The 21,719-nt window shown below is 41.7% G+C and overlaps 1 protein-coding gene across 2 annotated transcripts; it reads left to right on the top strand.

The window, feature by feature from the left end:
• Positions 1 to 10: 10 nt before the first annotated feature.
• ZCRB1 (zinc finger CCHC-type and RNA binding motif containing 1) lies at positions 11 to 15,839 on the top strand. Of its 2 annotated transcripts, XM_039505770.1 has the most exons (8): positions 11 to 151; positions 8,275 to 8,362; positions 8,531 to 8,559; positions 11,023 to 11,134; positions 11,223 to 11,330; positions 13,236 to 13,348; positions 13,451 to 13,526; positions 14,912 to 15,839. In XM_039505770.1, the coding sequence occupies exons 2-8, from the start codon at positions 8,279 to 8,281 to the stop codon at positions 15,041 to 15,043; spliced, it is 654 nt and encodes a 217-aa protein (XP_039361704.1). In that variant the 5' UTR covers positions 11 to 151; positions 8,275 to 8,278; the 3' UTR covers positions 15,044 to 15,839. The 2 variants fall into 2 exon arrangements, with proteins under 2 accessions (XP_039361704.1, XP_039361705.1); XM_039505771.1 differs by lacking the exon at positions 11 to 151 and having other exon boundaries at positions 8,302 to 8,362; positions 8,478 to 8,559.
• Positions 15,840 to 21,719: the final 5,880 nt, after the last annotated feature.

The raw sequence follows: 21,719 nt of genomic DNA on the forward strand, positions 1-21,719 counted from the left end.
CCCGTTATTGGTTCAAGAGTGTGTTTATTGCTCACGTCCCCGGAAGGGCGCCGCCGCCGCCGGAGGAGTGCGGGTGATGAGTCCGCTCTCGGCGCGCCCGCGGAGAGGAGCGCGCGGCTCGGAGTAATGTCTCCCCCCGCCGCCGCGTGAGGTGGGTGCGGGGGGCTCCGCGCGAATCCCGCCCCGGGCTCACGGCGGCGTTTTGGTTCGTCCTCGTCCCGCGGGGCGGGGGTCGCGCCGGGACGGCTCTGGCGGAGATGGGGGGCGGGGTTGCTTCTCATTCCTGCCCTCTCCCAGGGGCGTGAATGACTCCCCGTCCCCGAGGGGGCAGAGCCGAGGTCCCCGCCCAGCTGGTCAGTGTCAGAGCTCCTGTTGCCAGTGACTGCCAAGGGAGCCGGATCGGGCCCCGGGGCTGTAGCGCTGTAACTGTGTAGCCGCGAGCGGCCCAGCCCCGCCTTATATCCGCATAACGACGCTTTAGATCGGTGTAGCTGGGAAGGGGAATACGCAATATTAGTATAACTCTGTACTAGTGTAACTGGCCACGCTAGGGCTCTTACCGGTATGGCTATTTTACTTTGGTTAGGGATTTGGGTTTCCTTATTGAAATAATCACATTGGTAAAACTTTCAAGTCCTAAGGGCCTTGAGCCAGGACAGCAGTTCATTTAAAGGCAGGAACTACAGCATTATGGGTTAGGGCAGCATGTGAGTTTCTCCGTGGATGTAAAGACTAGAGGGTGTTTGGCTTATATAGCTCAAGCCCTCAGACACAGAAAGAAACTCCCCAGATCAACATTTCCCTACTGCAGATTCATATTCATTTACTCTGTTGATGGAAGCTGTAATGCAGAGAGAGCTATGATGCTTTCACCATCCTCATAGTTTGCCCTTCCCAAAGTATGGTTAAATAACACTGTGGTAACCTGAGACCCGTCTGCTACAGCCTCCACCAGGGAAGCTGAGCCCATGGCAACTAAGGGTTCCTGGCTGTGAATTGCAAGCAGAAATAGGCATCTCCCTATAGTCTAGATTTAGGCACCTGACTGTGAGAGGGACAAAGTTTAAGATACCTAACTCAAGCTTTGCAGATCCCAGTCTTGTTCCAGAGATTTTCTAGGCACCTACTCGTTAGGCATTGCAACACCTAAAAGTCCGTTTGTGTATCTGGGCCTTAGACACTCTGAGCCTGAGTTCCCCATCTTTAAAATTGAGATAATAGCATTTTCCTACCTCACTTGGGTGTTATGAGGATAAATACATTTAAAGACTGTGAGTTGCTCAGATGTTATGGTAATGGTGGCCATATAAGTACCTTAGATACATATGTGTAAATAACTATATCAGGTGCAGAGAGACAACGTGGGTGAGGTAATATCTTTTATTGGACCAACTTCTGTTGGTGAGAAAGACAAGCTTTTGAGCTTACAGAGCTCTTCTTCAGGTCTGGGAAATTGAGTTAGTTGTCTCTCTCACCAACAGGAGTTGGTCCAAACTCAATTTCCCAGACCTGAAGAAGAGCTCTGTAAGCTCAAAAGCTTCTCTCTCTCACCAACAGAAGTTGGTCCAATAAAAGATATTACCTCACCCACCTTCTCTCTCTCTCTAATATCCTGGGACCAACATGGCTAACGCAACACTGCATACATCAGGTTCCAATTTTGATGGTTTGGTGGAGATCCCAGCTATGACTTACATTGTTATGGTATACTGCAGACGCACCTACCAACATCAGGGGATGCACTTCCACAGGGGGATTTTGACACAAGCCCATCACAAGTGCACTGGGGGAAGATGGCACCGGCAGGGCATCTGCAGCTGAGAGTAGAGCAGGGTCTTCAACCTTGGTGCTGAGCACTGTTAGTTATTCATGTTGTTCAAGAGCAAACGATTGTCCCAAAGACTACCTCGTCCCACTGAGATGAGATGGAGATGCAGTAACGCAGAACTTTTCCTGATCTACCAGTACGGGCTTCACACTATGTGACCTGAGTCATTGAGCCTTTCTTGACAACTTCCTTCACCTAGGGTAGTTAAGCACAGCTGCTGCCCTCCATCTTCACTGCCCGTGTTAGCCATCATTTTCAGGGTTCTCATTGGACGTGTCCATCTTGCATAATGTCCAAGGCAATGTTTTTGACCAGCCTTTGTCTCTGATGGCATAGTTTTAACGAGCAATCCCCCTACTTCAGATGTTAGACCCTTCCACCATCATGAGGTACAGGTCAGACTCTGTTGGGAGCTCAACGATAAGCGTACCTGTAATCAGCTGAAGGGAAGAAGTGCAATGCCCTGGCATTTCGCAATTATGATGCATATTATAGCCAAGTGGTGGGTGATGATGAACTCGGCTTAGCCAGGGAGACTTAAAGCCAGCATTCTGTGCGATCCACGATCTCAGCAGTCAATAGGTAGTCATTGTGAATGTCATCTTGAACAACAGCCAAGGCCATCCATGTAAATCAGATGACGATATCCTCACGCTGGCTTAAACATTATTACAGCGCCCTGAACCACCCTGCAGCTGTTGCTTGCTCAGAGCTGGATGATTTGGTAGCCACTGTGATATCAGACTCAGACACTTGTACTGATTTACCAACGCTGGATGAAGTGAAGCGAGCCATCTGCAAGCTGAAAAACAGATGCGCAGCCAGTGCTGATGGCATTCCCCCAAAGCTGCTAAAATGCACTATTGATCCTGTAGCAGAATTACTTCTGCCTATCTTTCACATGGTGTGGAGAATTGGAACCTTGCCAACTTCCTTGGAAGGACAGTATTGTGATTTCACTTTATAAGGGCAAGGGACTGTGCAGTGAATGTAAGAGCTATGGGCCAATCACCTTGCTGTCTGTGCCAGGGAAGGTGTTTGCACATGTTCTGCTGGCACATTTGGAGCCCCTGCTGCATCGGAAGTGTCACCCCTAACTGTCAGGCTTTATGAGGAACAGGTCCACATTAGACACCGATTTGGCCCTCTGCTTGTTGTCAGAGATACATCACGAGGTCAAGAATCCTCTGCACATGGCGTATATCAGTCTTAAGGCTGCATTTGATTCAGTTGACACTATGGAAGGCCTTAAAGGGTGTAGGTGTCCCAACCACTCTGCTGGACTTGATTAGCGAGCTGTATAAAGGAACTGCTGCCCATATACATCTTGGGAATTAGAAATTGGCATCTTTTAAATCAGTATCTGGTGTCAGGAAGGGCTGTGTCCTGGCCCTGCACACTTTTATTGGACAATCATAGCCATTAAGACAGGTGATCTTTCGCTCTTAGACAGTGGTGAGCAACCTGCGGGTCACGAGGCAGTTTGTTTATATTGACCGTCTGCAGGCACGGCCACCCGCAGCTCCCAGTGGCCAGGAACAGCGAACCACGGCCACTGTGAGCTGCGGGTGGCCGTACCTGCAGATGATCAATGTAAACAAACTGTCTCGTGGCCCACCAGCAGATTACCCTGATGGGCCACAGGTTGACCACCACTGCTCTTAGACCTTGACTATGCAGATGATGATGTTCTTCTACTACAGAGCCTCAACAAGTTTCACAAGGCACTCCAGCATATGGAGGAGGAGTTGGCTAAGGATGGCCTCCATGTTAAGACAAATCTGCAAAATCTAGGATCAAGTCCATGCACGACCCCAATCTCTTTGAATAATTAAACTGTTGAAGCACTTTCTAGCTTTTGCTATTTGGGTTCTATACTCACCAGTTCCTCCAGCTCTCACATGGAGGTTCTCCACTGGATGGGCATTGAAGTGTCTGCCCTGGGTCATTTACAACAAATATGGAATTATCGTCATCTGGGCACGACAACCAAGTTCAGGATCTGTTCATACTGTTTCCTCTCCATACTGCTCTATGGTTGCGAAACATGGACACTATGCTGCTCAGACTAGGCAAAGCTGGGGGCTTTGCCAATGTTGTATATTGGGCATAAAGTGGAATGGCTTCATCTATAATGCAAATGTTTATAGTTGCTCCAGTCTACAGACTCCTGGGGCCATTGTCTGCAGATGGTGTCTTACACTTTTCGGACATGTCACTAGAATGCCACAAGACAGTCTAACAAACGCCTTTTTCTAGATGGCTTGTAACATCCGGGATAAAATTCCACCAACTGAGGAATGGAGGCAGACCCCCTATTACATGGGTTCATCAAGCCTCTTCCAGCGTTAGACTCTCCACCCGTCAAGCTCTTGCAACTGCACAGGAACGGAACAAATGGCATACGATCACTGCTGCCGACTGTTTGGCTAAGCACTGAGGAAGATACGTCGGGTGTAGTCCAATCCAGAAGGCAGGATGGCTGATGGTATCACAAAACAAAATACAGAAGTGGAAATCAAAGCAGAAGAACTTCTATCCAAAATTGGTTGGCCTGAATGTGGATTAATTCAGCAGTGAATGTGGGTTGTTTAAATGGGTCATAGGCCAAGTGTAGAAAAGTGATTTGTTGAGTCGCAACTTAAATCAGAACCTTGAATTTATTATTCTCTATCTCAGTAAGGCTTTATCCCTAACTTGAAAATTTTGCTTCTAAGTCACAAAAGGTAATGGCAAATTCAAGCTCTTCAGATGCCTTGGAGGCATCCGTGAACTATTTTGGTAGTATCTACAATGTATCCTGGGACAGAGTACTGAATTCAGTGAATTAAATTTAGCATTTGGCCGTCAGCCATTTGAAGTATATTACAAAAAACTGAGTTAGGCCTAATATTAAGGAGATCAGCATAGGCATATTTGTGTGCACTTTGCATTTCACAATTGACTCCATTGGTGGATGTCTCTCTCTTTGAGAAGAGCCTCTTCTAATTTTGAGGTTTTGCAAAAACTAGAAGGTGCAATCCTGGAAGGCACAGTAATAAAAGACAATCCTGTCTCTGATGTCCAAAAGCTAATCCTTCAGGGATGAGAAATAGGAAAAAAAAAAAAAGGGTTGATGTCACATGGTGATTGGCTATTTAAGGAAATTGGGCTCAGTCCCACCTGTGACTAATCATCAGTCTCCCAGCTCAGGCTGAGAAGTGTTCAGGTGATAACTTGATGATCACCTGCTCCTCATAAAAGCCAGCAGGTAGCTCAGTTGAGCTTGAGAGCTGCAGGAAACAAGTAGGTTCTTGGAGGAGAAAGTGTCTAGTTCATGTGATTCTCAGGCAGATGCACTGCAGAGTGTAATCCTGAAAGGAGTAGATTAGCACCTGCAGAAGACCCCAGGTCATGGGGAAAGGATGTGATGGATATGTTGAACTTGTGTTAAATAGTTTTATTATGGGGGGAAAAAACCTGACTGCTTGATTAGGATTCCAGTCTTTTTTTTTCTTCAAGATCTAGGCTAGTGGTTTTCTGTATGAGAAGGTCTAAACCAGGGGTAGGCAACCTATGGCACGGACGCCGAAGGCGGCACGCAAGCTGATTTTCAGTGGCACTCACACTGCCCGGGTCCTGCCACCGGTCGGGGATGGGGGGTCTCTGAATTTTAATTTAATTTAAATGAAGCTTCTTAAACATTTTTTAAATCTTATTTACTTTACATACAATAGTTTAGTTATATATTATAGACTTATAGAAAGAGACCTTCTAAAAATGTTAAAATGTTGCGAAGTGGTTGTCACCCAATCAAGCTGTTTAATGTTTGTCAGCCTGCAGACCATAGTTCCGTTCACTAAAATGAGACCTGCTGCGGAGAGTCACAAGTTGTAGGAGAGTTTAGCTTATGGTTTTCTCTTAGGCAAACTAATTGCCCTCTATCCATGGAACAAGCTTTACACATTCTTCTCCCTGTCCCCCATATGGCAGAGATCCATAATGCAAAACCAGCATAGCTTTTAAAATTTCCTTTGAATACAGCACCTTGTGTCTAGATAACCACACGTATGGCCATCTATTTGGAAGGCATGGTGCCAGGTCAAACTGGTTAGTCTTGACTTAGGGCATTTAATGCCAGGCAGTAAGGGAGTCTAGGATTATGTGGGCAGCCTACATAGCACCACAAGTAACATCTGTCCTTCATTGTGAACCTTTTCTGTGTTTTTATTTGCATAACCTTTGTCACTTCATATACTTGTGCCAAAGGAAATACAGTTCCTAAACAGGGAAGGGAAGGAAAGGAAAACTCAAAAGCTCAGTCAGTAGCTGCCACCCACAGGGATTGCATTGCAGCAAGCACGTAGGAAATGAAGGGGAAAGCACTTGGGAAATCAATGTGTTCTAGGAATGTTGTACTCTCAACAAGTTGTTGAAGCAGAGTGCTAGAAAATATCCAGTGTTTGATTATGGTGTGGCAATAGCCATTCCTTTAGTTAAGGGTGAAACTAGCCTCCCTTTATAGATCTGTATTTGTTTTTTTTTTTTAAACTGTCTCCCTGGGAACATCTGCAAAAAGAAACCAATCTCCCTTAAATTTCCCTTCTTGTATCTCAACCCTGGGTAGATATTTGCTGGGAAGTTCTGAGGGAAAAATCAGAAAAAGTTAGATTTTCTAAAATTGTCATTGGTGTTTGATTTTTTTTCCCTAAATCTTTTTGACTTGTATTTCATTGGCCTACAAACTCAATTTTTTTAAATTGTCTTGGGGAAGTCCTTGATTTATAATAAATACTACAATAAAGTAGACATGAAAGGAATTAACTGGGGTTTCATTAGAGATGGTTTATGGCACAGGAAGGCTGAGAGAGAAGGGCCTGAGGCAGATGTGCCAAATCCATGAAAAAAAAATGCAGAAATTGATCTTTTTTTTTTTTTTTGGCTTAATTGGCTTATGAGTTGCTTGTTGGCTAGTTTTTGGCTTGTTGGTTGTTTTTGTTTTTGTTTTTGTTTTTTATCGGCTCTGGACAAGGGAGAGGGGGAGAGTCAGGGGTGCACAATGGGCTCACCACAGTCCCAGACTGCACGCCGGGGGGATTTAGTCACACACAGTGTTGGGGTTCTTAGGGATTGGCTTGTTTTGGCCTTGTTTTGAAATGGGATTAGCTTGATTTCTGGCTTCTTGTGAACGTTGGGGTGCTTATTTACTGCATGAAACTTGGCAACTGTGGTCTGAGGAGAACAGGGAAGTGTTCTTTCCCCCGCCCCAAGCCAAAGAAGCAAGGAGGAACTAGGAAACTGTCCATCTATCTTGCTCTAGTGCTTAACGGACACTTTGTTAATTAAGGAGAGTTTGCCATTTTGGTATTCTTTGTTTACTATTTTGTTCTGGATTTTGAATCAAGCCAAGACTGCACAATGAGCCAGAAACAAGAAATGTTCTATGCAGAGTTGTGTGCCCCTTAAATGTCAGGATGGAGTGATTTGGTTGGGTTTTCCCCCCCTTTTCCTGTTACCTACAGCTACAACCTGGCCTATGCTCACACAGAGAGCTGTTTCCACATGTGCATATGCAGTTTTAAAAATAATGTATATTTTATAAACAACATAAAAATGTAAACATGGATGAGGGCAGAAAGAGAAGGAAAGGAATGATAGAAGTGGTGATGGACCAAGAGAGGGGACAGGACTGGGTTGCAAGAAGCTGTGCTGCCTAGTCTGCTACCTCCAGAGCCTCCTGTGTGGAGAAGGGAGTGCATGTAGCAGAGATGCAGATCCTTAAAGAAAGAGGGGAAAGGAAAATACTGAGTTCCGCAGAGACGTAGATGCAGGGATATAGCGGGTGTCAGTTACAAGGAAATGAAAGAAAAACATAACTGTTTGGTATGATAAATAACAATGCTAATTTTTAAAGTTAATGAATTATTTTTTTTTTACCCCCAATTATTGAGGTATTGGTTTGAAGAAATTTGTTGTTTATCTTCTCAGTATGGATTTCTAATGTTGAACTCGGCTGACCTACATTTTGCATCCAGAGAGGCAAATCATTCAATCCTTATTCAAACAATACTTTCATTAAGTTAAAGAATGTACCAAAAATGTCTAATGATAAATGGAATAGTACCTGCTTTGTTTAGTCTGAAAGCTGAATTTATTTCACAAGTCATTCAAAGCTCATTTTAGTAATGCATAGCTTGTGCCAGCTTTACTGAGTTTGTCCTGTCCTAGTCAATTGGTAAGTCAGGAACAGTAATACTGCTTTGATTTTTCCTTTACACTGTGGAACATGAAAGTGAACATTGATTTAATGTCAAACTGTGTAGGGAAATCAAAGCCACATTACTACCCACAGTTTTAACATATGACCGTACAATATATATTTGGAACAGCTCATTTTTTTTATTTAAATTGCGATCACTTTATTGAACACTAGTTAATCTCTCTCTCTCTCCCCCCCCCACCACCAGAAAAATGAGTGGCGGGTTAGCACCAAGTAAAAGCACAGTGTATGTGTCCAACTTGCCCTTCTCTCTGACCAACAATGACTTATACAGGGTAAGCACATCTACGTGTAAAATAAGTTGTATTATTAGATTAATGTGCAGCCATTATGTAAAATGTATCACCTGTGTCATGTATATTTTAAACGTGAACTGTCATTTTGTTACAGTGTTTGATTTAACAACAGACTGCTAAACCAATATACGATGCTCTTTGTTTCAGATTTTTTCCAAGTATGGGAAAGTTGTTAAGTAAGTATAAACATGGCCTGGCATGTTGTTTTTCTTCAAGTTGGTCTCCAATATTTAGTGCTTTTTCTTTCTTTATGTACTTTGTACACTTAACATTTATTTTAAGCATGAAGTAGATAACTGTATTGAATCTTTTTTTCCACATTTAATACAATGTAAGCTTAATTGCACTCTTGTAACGGTTGGGAGTTTCTTGCAGTCACACTCATGATATAAGTATACATCAGAGACTAATAGTGTTCTGAAAGTCAATTCTCTGGAGCAAACAAGATATTGTTATGTACTAAGATGCCTCTCACTGAAGTGCTTTAAATAAGACTCTTGCTTTACTAACCTTCCTCCTCACAAGTTTGGAGTCTATATGACTTTAGACATTTTTTTAAATGAGAAGACATTCTAAATACTAGCCCCGGGCCAGTGATGAGGCATTTAAAAATAAGATTGTTGATCTCACCAGGATCATAGCAAAATGCAACCAGCTGCTATTAGCTCTTAGTCTCAAAATAGACTCTGAGGCATTGAAGAAAGAGAATTGTAGCTTCAAGGCTCCAGCCCCTTCTCAGGAAGATAAACTTACCAATACTTTAAAATGTAAACCATAATAAAATACATCTTCAGTATACCTTCACAATCACTAGGAAATGCCCATCAAACCACAGGCAATAGAAAAAATAACTTCTAATTCATTTAAAGTCAGTGGGAAACCTTAACTGGATATGCTTAGTGTAAAAAAGGAGCCCATTTCGTCTTTCTCTCATTTCAAAATGGAGGCTCCTGCTTCATCTCGGGACATAAGCAGACACTGATCTGTCTCTCTATAATCTTGAAGTGACAAAAAGTCCCAAGCAGTCCTTTTTCCTTAGGAAAAGAATTAGAAAAATTAAAGAGGTGAAAATGGCACAGACTGAACCAGGGACAAAATAAGTAAGAAGCCCAGTAGAGCATGTGTTGGCCAATTCTCGTATTTGTATCTTTTCTGTTCAACACCAAGATGATTGATCTGACAAGTGGCAGCCTTAAGTTGAAAGCTCACTATTCAGAACGGGGTTCCATAAACTGTTAAGCCCAGATAGTAATTAGTCTTCACGTTTTATTATTCAATGTGATTCAATTCAAGCTTTATAATTATTTTTTTTACACCACAAGAGTGCTTTTCATTGTTAGGCCCAATCAGAGAAAATCTGTATGCTTTTTATATCTGCTATTAGGAGCAGATCCACATTTTATCTGTGCCTCTCCTCAAAAAGTGTTTGTTCTTGCTCCCTGCTATGTTCCCTCTAAGCTGCATGGCTGCACAGCCGCCTAAGAGTCAATCAAGTGCCGTGCACTTGATTAGCAGAGCTGCGCACATCTAGTGATGTGTGTTCAAATGCCCCTCCCCCTGCTGCTCTGCAGCTGCGTTGCTCCTGCCCTCTGCCTTGGAGCCCCTGGCCAGCTGCTCCTGGGACCCTCCTGCTTTCTGTGCAGAGTGGAGGGTAGGGGAGGGCACTGATGTCAGGGTGTCGTCCTCCCGCCCTGCCCATGTACCCCATCTCTGCAGAATGGGGGACAGGGGACAGGGCTCAGGAGCAGGACAGAGCTGCTGGCAGGTGCTGCGATCTAAACAAACTTTCTGGTGAGTGCCTCTCTGCTTAAAGAGACAGTGCACGGTCTATCATACATTTCCCCAGCAGCCAGCACACAGACACTGTCTCTGTCTCTCTCACATACAGGCAGGGCTTTGGAGCTGTGCTCCTGCTCCGCTCCAGCTCCAGGAAAAAACCTGCAGCTCCACTGCTCCGGAGCTGCTCCGCGCTCCAGCTCTGGGCTCCGCTCCAAAGCCCTGCATACAGGTACACACACATACACTCTATCTCTGAATCTCACACTGTCACACACGCACACACAGTCTCTCTCTGCCTGCCTGTGTCACACACACACACACACACACACACACACACACACACACACACACACACACACACACACACACACACACACCTCCAAACACATACTTATAGTGGTGGTGGTGTTACTTCTTGGTACTTCCTGCAATGCACATATATTCTCTGTAATTTTATTCTTTCAAAGTGCTGTTACTTTAATTTTTTGACTGGTCTATGAATCTCATAATTTTATTTCTCTCTCATGCTTAAATTTAATTTTTTGAGTAGTGAGTTCTAAAATGCCTAACCTGTCCTGTTGGAGTAATTATCCCTATGGTAACTTTTTAAAGATATATATTATATCTAGGTTTTTTGTTTCTACTGGTGGTGCATGTCCTCACATTACCTCGATATTGACACACATAACAAAATCCATTTAGTACATGGATGGAAAAAATTACAGGGAACATTGGCTCACTGTATAACTAGCAATTATATTTAATATAAAGCTGAGACTTGTGGGTATTTATAAGTAATGAAAAATGGCTTTCTAGGATTTTTTCCCCTATCAGTAACTTTGTTATATGTTTATTTTCAGAGTTACTATTATGAAGGACAAAGACACCAGGAAGAGTAAAGGAGTTGCATTTATTTTGTTTTTGGATAAAGAATCTGCACAAAACTGTTCTCGGGCACTTAACAACAAACAAGTAAGCTACAGAAAAATGCCATGGCAAAAGAGGGGGAGAGCTCAGATTTCTCAAATTCGGACTCAGCTTTTTTTTCCTTTTGGTTTAGTTATTTGGAAGAGTGATAAAAGCAAGTATTGCTATTGACAATGGAAGAGCAGCAGAATTCATCCGTAGACGTAACTACTTCGATAAATCTAAATGTTATGAATGTGGGGTGAGTAAATTACTCGATGGATCTAAAAGAAATGTTTCCATCTTTGTTCTTGGTTTATGTTGTCACTAGTATTGCCCCACATACATCACATCACATCATTCCTTGTGGTAGCATCATGAAGCTTACATCAATATTTTCTCCACTTCAGCAATTATTCTAGCCTGGACTTCACTGGGTATTTGGGGTCTTCTAGAAATATGCTACCTGGTAACTATAAACATATTTGCTGATGTGCAGTCAGCACTGTAATATTATAGTCAATATATCTAATGCAAACAAAAGTATCTGTTTTTTGTTTTATAACAATTGTGCTTTCTTCTATACCTCTGAAACTTCTTGATGCATTTGAAGAGGAAAAATGTAAATTATACGAACAAGCCTGTGTAGCCTTTATTTTAAACTGAATGAATTGATAGTTCTGTGGTAAATTGCAGAGAGACCAGCTCCTGTTGCTACAGTTTAAAGATAAATAGGGTGGAGATTTGGAGGCTCTAGGAACACACAAAGAATGAGGACAATAGCTACAAACACAGTTACAAGTAACAATTATAGATTACACTCAAATTACATAATCTGAGAGAGTATATGTACTGGGCCAATGCCATATCCATACTCACGTACCTAAAGATTTCATATAGTAGGGTAGAACTCTCAACAGGTGGTCATAGAGGCAGGGGTGGTTCCTGCTTGGGACATCCCAATGAAGTCTTCCATGGGTCTTCCTCTCTTGGGGTCTTCCCTCCTGTACCCAATAAGAGAATCTCTTTTATATTGTTGTTCTGAACACATCTAACACCTTATGCATATTCATAAAGGTTTCAACCCTCTTTTCTTTCTGTATTTCCACACACCATGAATATTGGGATGCTCTGTTTTTCATTGGTTGTTGTCTGTCTTCATCTTATTCTCATTAGCATCTATGCACAACTTGTCCTGCAGTCGAAGTAGGACATCCCATGATGTTATAATCAGGCATCTTGCAGTCTATTCAGCTACATTATAACATATTGCCTGTAACATCACTTATTGGCCCATTCTTTCCAGTCATCTTGTAACCTTACTGGCATAGGGTTATTCTTCGATTACTCACTCATGTCAAGTATTTGATAGCCTACAGCCTAGTATGGCTAAGCTAAACTCTTACAGGCCTCAGCCTATAGGCTTTGCATTTGAGCCATGCTTTACTTATGTACCTACCTCCTATACACTCATCACTCCTAAATACTCATCAAGCATATACTTCAAATCTATTTAGCGCACATTGATTATATATGAAATAGCATATGAGTTCACCATAACACCAAATAACACAATGATAGATGAATGATAAAATGAACTAATTGGATGCAAGTATTTGAGGGAGAGGATAACTTTTTATATATATATATATATAACACCTATTTTCTATGGATTTACATACATTTAAGCCAATTCCATACTTCAGATTAAGCTAAGATTTTAAAAACTGAGTTTTGGATCATATTAATATGAACAATATTAATAATAGTTATTTAAATACCGATTCTTACTATCTTAAAACCAGAAATGTCATTGCTATCATGATTCTCTGACCTCAAATACTGAGGACCACGTGTGATCTTGAGTGTAGGTTACTTGCTAGTGTATTCAGCTTTTACAACAGCCAAAAAATGTGTTTTCCTTTATAGTTGATTCCGAAGCATAACTTGTGGCTAGCGTACAGTATCACTGCTAACTTTTCCCATTTCCAGGGTAAATCTGCAAGTAAGGGTTTATTTTATTTGCATTCTACATACCAGTGCAACATTCCTCTTCTTTTATTAAAACTGCTTCCATTTTGAATTGTTTAATGTTAATTTTCCTAAGGATATACTTAGTGCCAAGTTTTTAATTGCTTCTATTAACCTATGTTTCTTTTTCTCTAAGGAAACAGGACACTTAAGTTATGCTTGTCCTAAAAATATGCTAGGAGAACGTGAGCCTCCAAAAAAGAAAGAAAAGAAGAAAAGGAAGAAAATAGTTGAACCGGAAGAAGAACTGTATGGGCACCTACATTTAAATATCCACTCTTTACTCTTATTGTACTGTCTTTTTAGAATGAAGTGCATCTATTTTATATTTTTACTTTTTACACTATTTAGTGAGGAAGAGGAAGAAAGTGAAGATGAGGGTGAAGATCCTGCCCTGGATAGCCTCAGCCAGGCCATAGCTTTTCAGGTACTAAATTGAATTACAGTATGTATCCTTGTTTCTAAATAATTTTTAAAACAACTTCAAATAAAAATTACAAGCATCTAGACTATATTATACACAGCAAAGAACTCTATATCTATACAGCAACCCTCCCTTCTGTGGTATTCTGGAAAGTCATCCTCCCCATTTTCTAATCTGTGCAAAACATGGTGAATATTGTCCTTTTTTTAATGCTGCAACCATGTCCAGCCCTTCCTAAAATCACTCCACTAGTTTGCTGTTGCCACCCATGTCAGATCCAGACTCCTCATTCTTACCTTTTAAGATTCTTCACAATTTTAGCTGTCTATCTTGATGTTGTCACTTCTGCTCCCCCAACCCTTCTTGACTCCTGTCATAATATTTGTTTAGCTCAATCTGGATGCCTCTCAAAAAGCCCTTTTTCAAGACTCACTTATCAGTGTAACTTTATAGGATTTAAAAAAATTTAATCCATCATGACACATATGAAAACTCTCAGATTTTTTTTATTTAAGTTTATTCTGCTATCAGGTTTTGTTCCATTATAGAGCCCGCCATGAAATATGGCTCTGTTCAGATTAAAAAATACATACGCAAGTTCAGGGAGGCTCAGTCTTATAATTATTTATTATGATTATGGTAATTCATAGATCTTAAGACCAGAAGGGACCATTAGATCATCTAGTCTGAGGTACATAAAATCTCCCACCACCCACCTCCCCAAAAAAGTCCTTCACTAATGGAAAATAGAGGTCGAGAATGTAAACACTAAAAAGTCAGTAAATACTTCATGTACTTCAGTACCCATGTGAGGTATGTATAATAATTGGGGTAAAGGAGTGGTCCTGGTACAATCAGAACCAGCCAAACCTTCAGCCTTTACTTGAACAAAAGAACTTTTATTTTGGGTATGGACTGGTTCGTTCATTCTTTCAATGACAAAATCTCAGTTCCTTGTTGTTTCCAAGGTTTCTCTACTAATGTCAACCCACAATACAAAGTATACTTGGCTTCAAAGGGTTTCCAACATATGCTGTGGTCTTAAGGCTCATCGATATTTGCAAGTAGGTCAGTTCCTTACAGTGGTTGTTGGCAGTGGGTCTTCCTGCACTGGTGCAGAAGACTGTTTACCCACTAGCATACAAGGGACAACATTGTTTTCAGCATCATTTCAGAATTCATTCTGCCTCAGGTAATCAGTCCATTTAAGAATGCTAATGAGCCCTAAAATTATTTTTGTTTAATTGTTGTTCCCAAAGAGTCTAATACACACAAATTAAATGACACCAAATAGTATTTGCATTACTGCATTTAATGTATTTCATAGCACCTATTACTTTTTATCAGAATAATAGCTCATATTTTCCATTTTTACAATTGCATTGTAGCAAGCCAAAATTGAAGAAGAGCAGCAAAGATGGAAACAGACTGCAGGGGAACCTTCAACTTCTGACGATTCGAGAAGGCCACGGATTAAAAAAAGTGCATATTTCAGTGATGAGGAAGAATTTAGTGACTGATTTATATATACAGAGAGAGTATACATTTGTACAGTATTACAAAGCTGTCTAATATAGCTTTGTTTTAGAGCTAAAGAAAGTTGCTGCTAAAACTTATGCTATTATAAATTAAACAAAAATACTAATTTCTAATTATACTTCTAATGCAATGTCTGGTTTCAAATATCATGTTTCTGGATTTTTAATTTAAGTTTAGCATCCTGAGTTAGACCTGGCTCCTTCAGCATGCAACACTGAGGCCTTAATGTGAAATTTCAGCCTTGGATAGAGGGACCAACCCAGGGCTTGTGCACCACTTAAGTTCTGTTTAAGGTCTATTTGCAAGTGGAGCTTCAGTGATGTATAGGCCTTGCTTTGGTCCCTCCTCACGGGGCTGAATTTCACCCTTAGTGACCATTATTCTAAAGTGTAGGCTGTTATAGTAGGATAACTGCAAAATAGAATCTAAATTGCCAACTGCTATATTATAACTTTAGTCAGTGTTTGTGAAACAATTTAGCAAGTTGCTGTTTAAGAGGAACATTAAAAGGCTTTATTCTGTTTTTGTTCTGGATCTATGTATAGTTTTAGTAATTAATCATTGCTTATCATAAACCTACTATTGAAAATACAAACTTTCTGGGAATCACAAAAGTTAAGTGAGATGTGGTGTTCAGGAATGTTGTTTACTGAAAATCTCCATGAGAATTTTTTAACGATCGCTGGCAATTTTATTGGTGTTGCATTAGAGGAATACATGTATTTTTAATGAATATGCTTTCTTTTTTAAATAAATATTTGAAGACTCTCAGTAGGATAGAGGGCTTGCTGCTGCACTCTTATTCAAGTGTAGAGACATTGTAAACAATTAGTAATTAAGCCAGACTATGTCAGATCAAGGCTAGGTGACAGAGCATGTTTATGCTAGCAGTTCTTTATCTTGGTATTTATATTGTCGTCATCATCATTATGATACCAAAATACTAATATATAGTGCTTTTTTGGAGCTTTATGTTCAAAGCTCTTTACAAACACTAAGTAACTTTTACAATATATCTGGTAGGTAGGTAGGTATTATCCCCAGTTTACAGATGTGGAAACTGTAAATAGAGAAATGAAGTCCTTTTGCCAAAGGCTACAAAGCAAGCCAGTGACAGAGCTTGAATTAGATATTGGGACTTCTGTCTTGCTGCTGTAATTCCTTCAGACTACATTGCCTTGGAGGTATTTAATTAGTGAAAATTCTTCCCCGTTTAGTCTGATGTCACTGCACTATGTATACTTACTTTTTAGTACATATACAGAGCAAATTGATTGGCACCTTTTTAAGAATCAAAACATATACTGGTTCACAGGGCTATCCCTAGCTATTTTGGTGCCCTACGCAGCCCCTCCACAGGGGGAGCTGTGTGGGGGACCCAGGCCTCCACAGGGGAGAGTGCGGGGGGACAGCTGGTCCCAGGCCTCCGCAGTGGACGGGAGGGGGCTGGTCACTTCCTGCGGGAAGTGGAGTGACCCAGACCCAGCCTGCTCCACTCCCCTGGCTCCCAGCCATGCTGCTGGCAAGTGCTGGGGGGCAGTTCCTCCCCCCTCCCCGCCAAAGCCTGGGAGCTAGGGAAGCGGAGTGGGCTGGGGCCAAGTCATTCCACTTATGATGCAGTGAGTGCAGGGTTGGGCCTGACTGCAATCTGCCAGGGAGTGGGGAGGGGTCTGGGGCGGAGCTGGGACAGAGAAGAGGTGGGGCGGGGGCCCTGGGGAAGAGCCGGAGCAGGGGCTGGAGCAGCATACAGCTGCGCAGGGCACCACCCCCGTTCAGTTGATGACATTGGATTCAGACACTTTGATGATCTCCCGCAGGTACATTATCAATATGGAAGGGATTTCTGTCTCTGTCCACACACATCAGCTGCCCCTTCAACATCACCAGGATCTTAGTCATCCATTTTTAACAGTGTTGCAAAAATACAGCTTTCATTCTTACATGCCTGCAGAAGAGACCCACTGACCAGTACAGCTCTTGCTGTGCCTGAGGATTGTGACAAACCAAAAGAGTTCTCTTCCAAAGGCTGCAGAAGGCAAATCTGGACCTCCCTGGGCATAGATCCTTCTTTAAAATCTCAATCTTAAATTTTAATTAAAGCTCAAATATGTACTTTTAACCAATCTCTTTTGGTGCTATTTTGAATTGTGCTAAGAGATAAAGTAATGAGTTTGCTGGCTTCCCCTTTTCCCACTTGCACAAAGGTTTAGAAAATGGCAGTGACAGAAGAAAGATACACTGTTTCTGTGACTGCTTCAGTCCTATGCAGAGGAGACACAAAGTGCTTGTTCTACCCAAGAACCATCATCAAACCTCCACATGACCTTCCTCTTGTGTGTGGTCAGGCTAGTTGTCTCTGAGGCTCACCCCAATGCTTCCTGTTAGCCACCAAATGAGTTTCCTACAAAGCAGTTAGAGAAGGTTGATGGATTTTCTACCCTGGCTGCTTTTTGCCTCACAACCATCTGCCCTGTATTTGCTTCTGTTAGTATACAGTAGCAATTCAGTGTAGATCATCTCAGCTGATACTCCTCTCATAGAAGTATTAAAAGGACCTGGAATTGCAGGTGGTGTGGGTTGAGGAAGAGCTAAAATCAAATCTGTTTCTGCTCAGAATTAGCATCCAGGACATAACTGATCTTCTGCCTCCTTCTCCCTCCCAATATCTCCCATTTCCTCCCTTACCCCCTTTCCACAGAAATTTTCTTCTCAGGTGTTTGAGGGATTTTTTTTATTGGTAGCACTTCATAGCCTTCCTGGTTAACCTGTCTAGGTATTACAAGATGTCTAATTCTCTTGCCACCTTCATACTTACATCTGACCTTCTCTTGTAATCAACTTCCTCTAAGCCAGTGTTCTCAACCTTTCCAGACCACTGTGTCCCTTTTCTTGCATACCCCAGGTTTCACCTCACTTAAAAACTACTTGCTTACAAAATCAGACATAAAAATAAAAAAGTGTCACAGCACATTATTACTGAAAAATTGCTTTCTTATTTTTAGGATATAAAATAAATTGATTGGAATATAAATATTTCAGTGTATAGCAGCAGTTCTCAATTGGGTCTGGGGCTCTCTGCTGGGCCGCAAGCAGGTTTCAGGGGGTCTGCCAAGCAGGGCCAGCGTTGGACTCGCTGGGGCCCAGTGCAGAAAGTCCAAGTCCCACCATGTGGGGCAGAAGCCTAGGGCTCTAAGTCCCACCACCCGGGGATGAAGCTGAAGCCTGAACAACTTAGCTTCATGATACTCCCAGTAGCGTGGGGCCCTGGACAATTGCTCTGCTTCCTACCCCCTAACGCCGGCCCTGGATTTCATATGCAGAAAAACATTTGTTGTGGCACAGGTGGATCATGGAGTTTTTATAGCCTATTGAGGGGACCTGAGAAAGAAAAAGGTTGAGAACCCCTGGTGTATAGTATATAGAGCAATATAAAGTCATTGTATGAAATTTTAGCTTGTACTGACTTAGCTAGTGCTTTTTATGTAGTGTGTTGTAAAATTAGGCAGATATCTAGATGAGTTGATGTTCCCCCTGGAAGACATCTGTGTACTCCCAGGGGTATGTGTACCCCTGATTGAGAACCACTGCTCTAAGCCCCTGCCAGAACAGACCATGCACAAGAGGGAGGAATTAACAGGCTAACATAAAAGTACTAGAGGAAGAATTTTTTATCTAATAACTCTCAAGGCAAAATAGCAGAAAATCAAAGATCAAAATCAAGGGAGCTTCAAAATTGAAGCCAGAAAGTAAGGGTAATAAGCTGCTGTACTAAGACTTTCAAGAAGCCTTTTCCTTGAGGATGTAAAAAGGAATTTTGCTTGTTTTTACACTAGGCATTTGATGAGGTAATTAAAGCAGAAAGGGAACACTAGAGTAACCCTTCTAAAATAGATGCAGCAACAGTCCCCTTGTAATAGATGCAGTGATTTCCACCAAAGGATTTCCCTCCCAAAGAGTTCGCAGACATGAAAGAGAAATCTTTCCTAAACTATAACTTACACAGACTTGGCATTAGCTCTGAAAGCTTTAGATGTGTGGCTCTGGCCTAGAGGGATGAGCTCATAGTAGCCACTCCCTCAAAGGGAAAAGAATTGAAAGCCAGGCTAAAAAAGACCTCTCTGCCCTTGTTGCTCAAGGCAGATGAATCTCTTGATTCCCTCAAATCGCTAGTTTGGTCCATGGCCTTGAACACTGGTTTCAGGAGACGTACATGGCTGTTATCATGGAAGGCTGACGCAGGTAAAGACTCAAGGAGTTGGACAAATTTATTTTGCTTGAGGAGACTATCAGATTTTTTTGATTTTTCTCCAAAGGCAGCCCACACTTAAAAATAAGAAGGGAGGTAACTTAAAGGGGAGCTTCAGATGTCAGAGAGAGGAAATCTTACAAGACGACTGTCAGAACAAACATTCTGTCGCCACAAGAGCTCTTCATGCCAGTTCAGCCTGTTGAGAAGTGCCTGACTCTCAAGACCGAACCACGCAGCGAGTGCACTTGTGAATTTTGTAACCCGACAGAGACATGGTTAACTTAACCAATTGTAAATTACACAGTTCAGTCTGTGCCCACCTGGTACCTTATCTGCCATCACCACTGTGTTTTTGTATCTATATCTACCAGGCTTCCATTATGTTCTTAGGATTGCATCCAGGCCACTACCCCATAGTGCCTCAGTAAAGTACTAGTAGAGGTGGTAGATGTGGTTAAATGGCAGTAGACAAAGTACAACAGTCTGGACAGTGGTGTGAGAGTTATGTCCAGCAATGCAAATTACAAGCAATTGAAGCCCATTTGTGGTTTCTGGGTGACAAAGCGCTCTGGGATTGCTTATATGAGTTTGATAGAATCCCCAGAGGTCAGGCACACAGTGGCAAATTTACTGCACAGGAAGGTGCATTGTGTGCTGTTTTCACTGCACGGGTAGGTGTGTGTGTGTCGGGGTGGTGGTGGGTATATTTACCATTTGTTCTCTATATAAATATCTATATATAACCATCTGTATGCACAAAAAGGTTAAATTACCCTCTGTCTGTAAAGGGTATTTTCATTAAAATGGCAGTTGCCAGCGTTCACATAGCTGTCCAGTTCATATCAGTGGAGACTTCAAAACTTTTGTAGTATTGTTAAAATATGTGCTTATAACTTATTTGTTTAACTTATATGCTCTAATTATGTGGGGTTTTTTTCTGTAGTCATCTAAGAAAATCCTATAAATTACTGCAATTTTCCTTTAAAGAAATGAGCACAGTGGGAAAGGTCTCAGCCTAAACAAATGCAGATGAGCTACAGAGAACAGTCACCAATCTCCCAGAACCTGAACAGGGTAATCTAGAAAATACAGGTTGAGAAGAGTCTGTATGTATGATAGAGCAAGACTATGTTAAGCTTAACAGCTGCACAAGTATTAAGTATTGTGTGGACACATTCTTACCATGAAGCTCCAAAGCATTACATTACATTTTTAGAGGTAGTATTCAAAGCAGAGTAGAACTGGCTTCCAGCACCTCATGTTAAAGGCAGAGACTGCCTTTATTAATATGAAAATCATCAGCCTTTTGGTGGTAGGGCTCGTGATGCTATGCTAATGCATGAGGACAAATTGATAGGAACTAAACAAGGATATAATCCCAGAAAGGAGCCCACTTGGACTGCTCTAGCCTCTGTGGCATCTGCCCTGTGTGGATTTGATTAGTTGACAGAGCGCCATCTGCTCAGGATGCCTGGGGCCATGAGTGCACACAAAAACTGACATGACTGCTGGTGGTATACGGCAGTTAGGAAAGATGAGAAAGTGCTGTAGATGGTGGTGGTGGTTTTGCGTTCATGAACGATGTATCTGGTAAAATGAATTATTGCAACCTCTGTTGAAGTTATGTTTATTACAAAGGTGTGTTCTTGAAAATAAAACTTAACGATTTATTTTGATCATCTCTAGCATATCTCCTTTGAGCAGACAGGTGTTTACTGTGGGAAGCTTTCCAGTTGATAGTCCATTACAGGAAAAACATTACAGACCCAAATTATTTGATTTGCGTTTAGAGCATAGCAAAGGGCGGATTCTGGACCAAATTCACTGCCTGTGGAATTACAGAAAACATAGGGGCTCCAGTGCAATATTCACTTTCATACTTAATTGGTCTGAGGCTGTTGCAGAATTTCCAGCCTGCGGCACTGAAGTGCTGCAGATCCAGGCCTGCCCAATTTAGGTCAAGCTTGCCGTGGAGTACATGAGACTCTGGGGATAGATCACTAGATACATTTCTCGGTTCTGTTCATTCCCTTTGAAGCATCTGGCACCAGCCACTGTCAGAAGACAGGATACTGTGCTAGATATCTAGATATACTGGGCTAGGCACAGTATGGTCATTTTTATGTTTTTAATTTAAGATCAAGCAGCCCCCACTCATCATTTGACTTATGTTATATTCGTCTGTTTGCTTTTTCTGCTAGATTATATATGTTTTGCATGCCTATTTAATACCAAAATGGTACACGTTACAACACTTTATCAGTGACATCAACCTCATTGATGAATTTACCCCAGTATTTGTTGTTCAGACTATTCTGAAGATGAACTCGCTACTTTAATTTCTGGGTTTGAAAATTGGATAAAGTTTGGGAGGCATTTTGCTCCCCTTATCAGCATGGGGCAGTAAC

The sequence above is a fragment of the Mauremys reevesii genome, linkage group 1, assembly GCF_016161935.1.
Source record: "Mauremys reevesii isolate NIE-2019 linkage group 1, ASM1616193v1, whole genome shotgun sequence".
Lineage (NCBI taxonomy): Eukaryota > Metazoa > Chordata > Testudines > Geoemydidae > Mauremys > Mauremys reevesii.

Coding starts and splice junctions, on each gene's coding strand:
- ZCRB1 (XM_039505770.1), top strand. CDS start 8,279: ATGAGTGGCGGGTTAGCACCAAGTAAAAGCACAGTGTATGTGTCCAAC. Junction 13,349..13,450: donor GTTGAACCGGAAGAAGAACT/GTATGGGCACCT, acceptor TACACTATTTAG/TGAGGAAGAGGAAGAAAGTG. Junction 13,527..14,911: donor GCCAGGCCATAGCTTTTCAG/GTACTAAATTGA, acceptor ATTGCATTGTAG/CAAGCCAAAATTGAAGAAGA.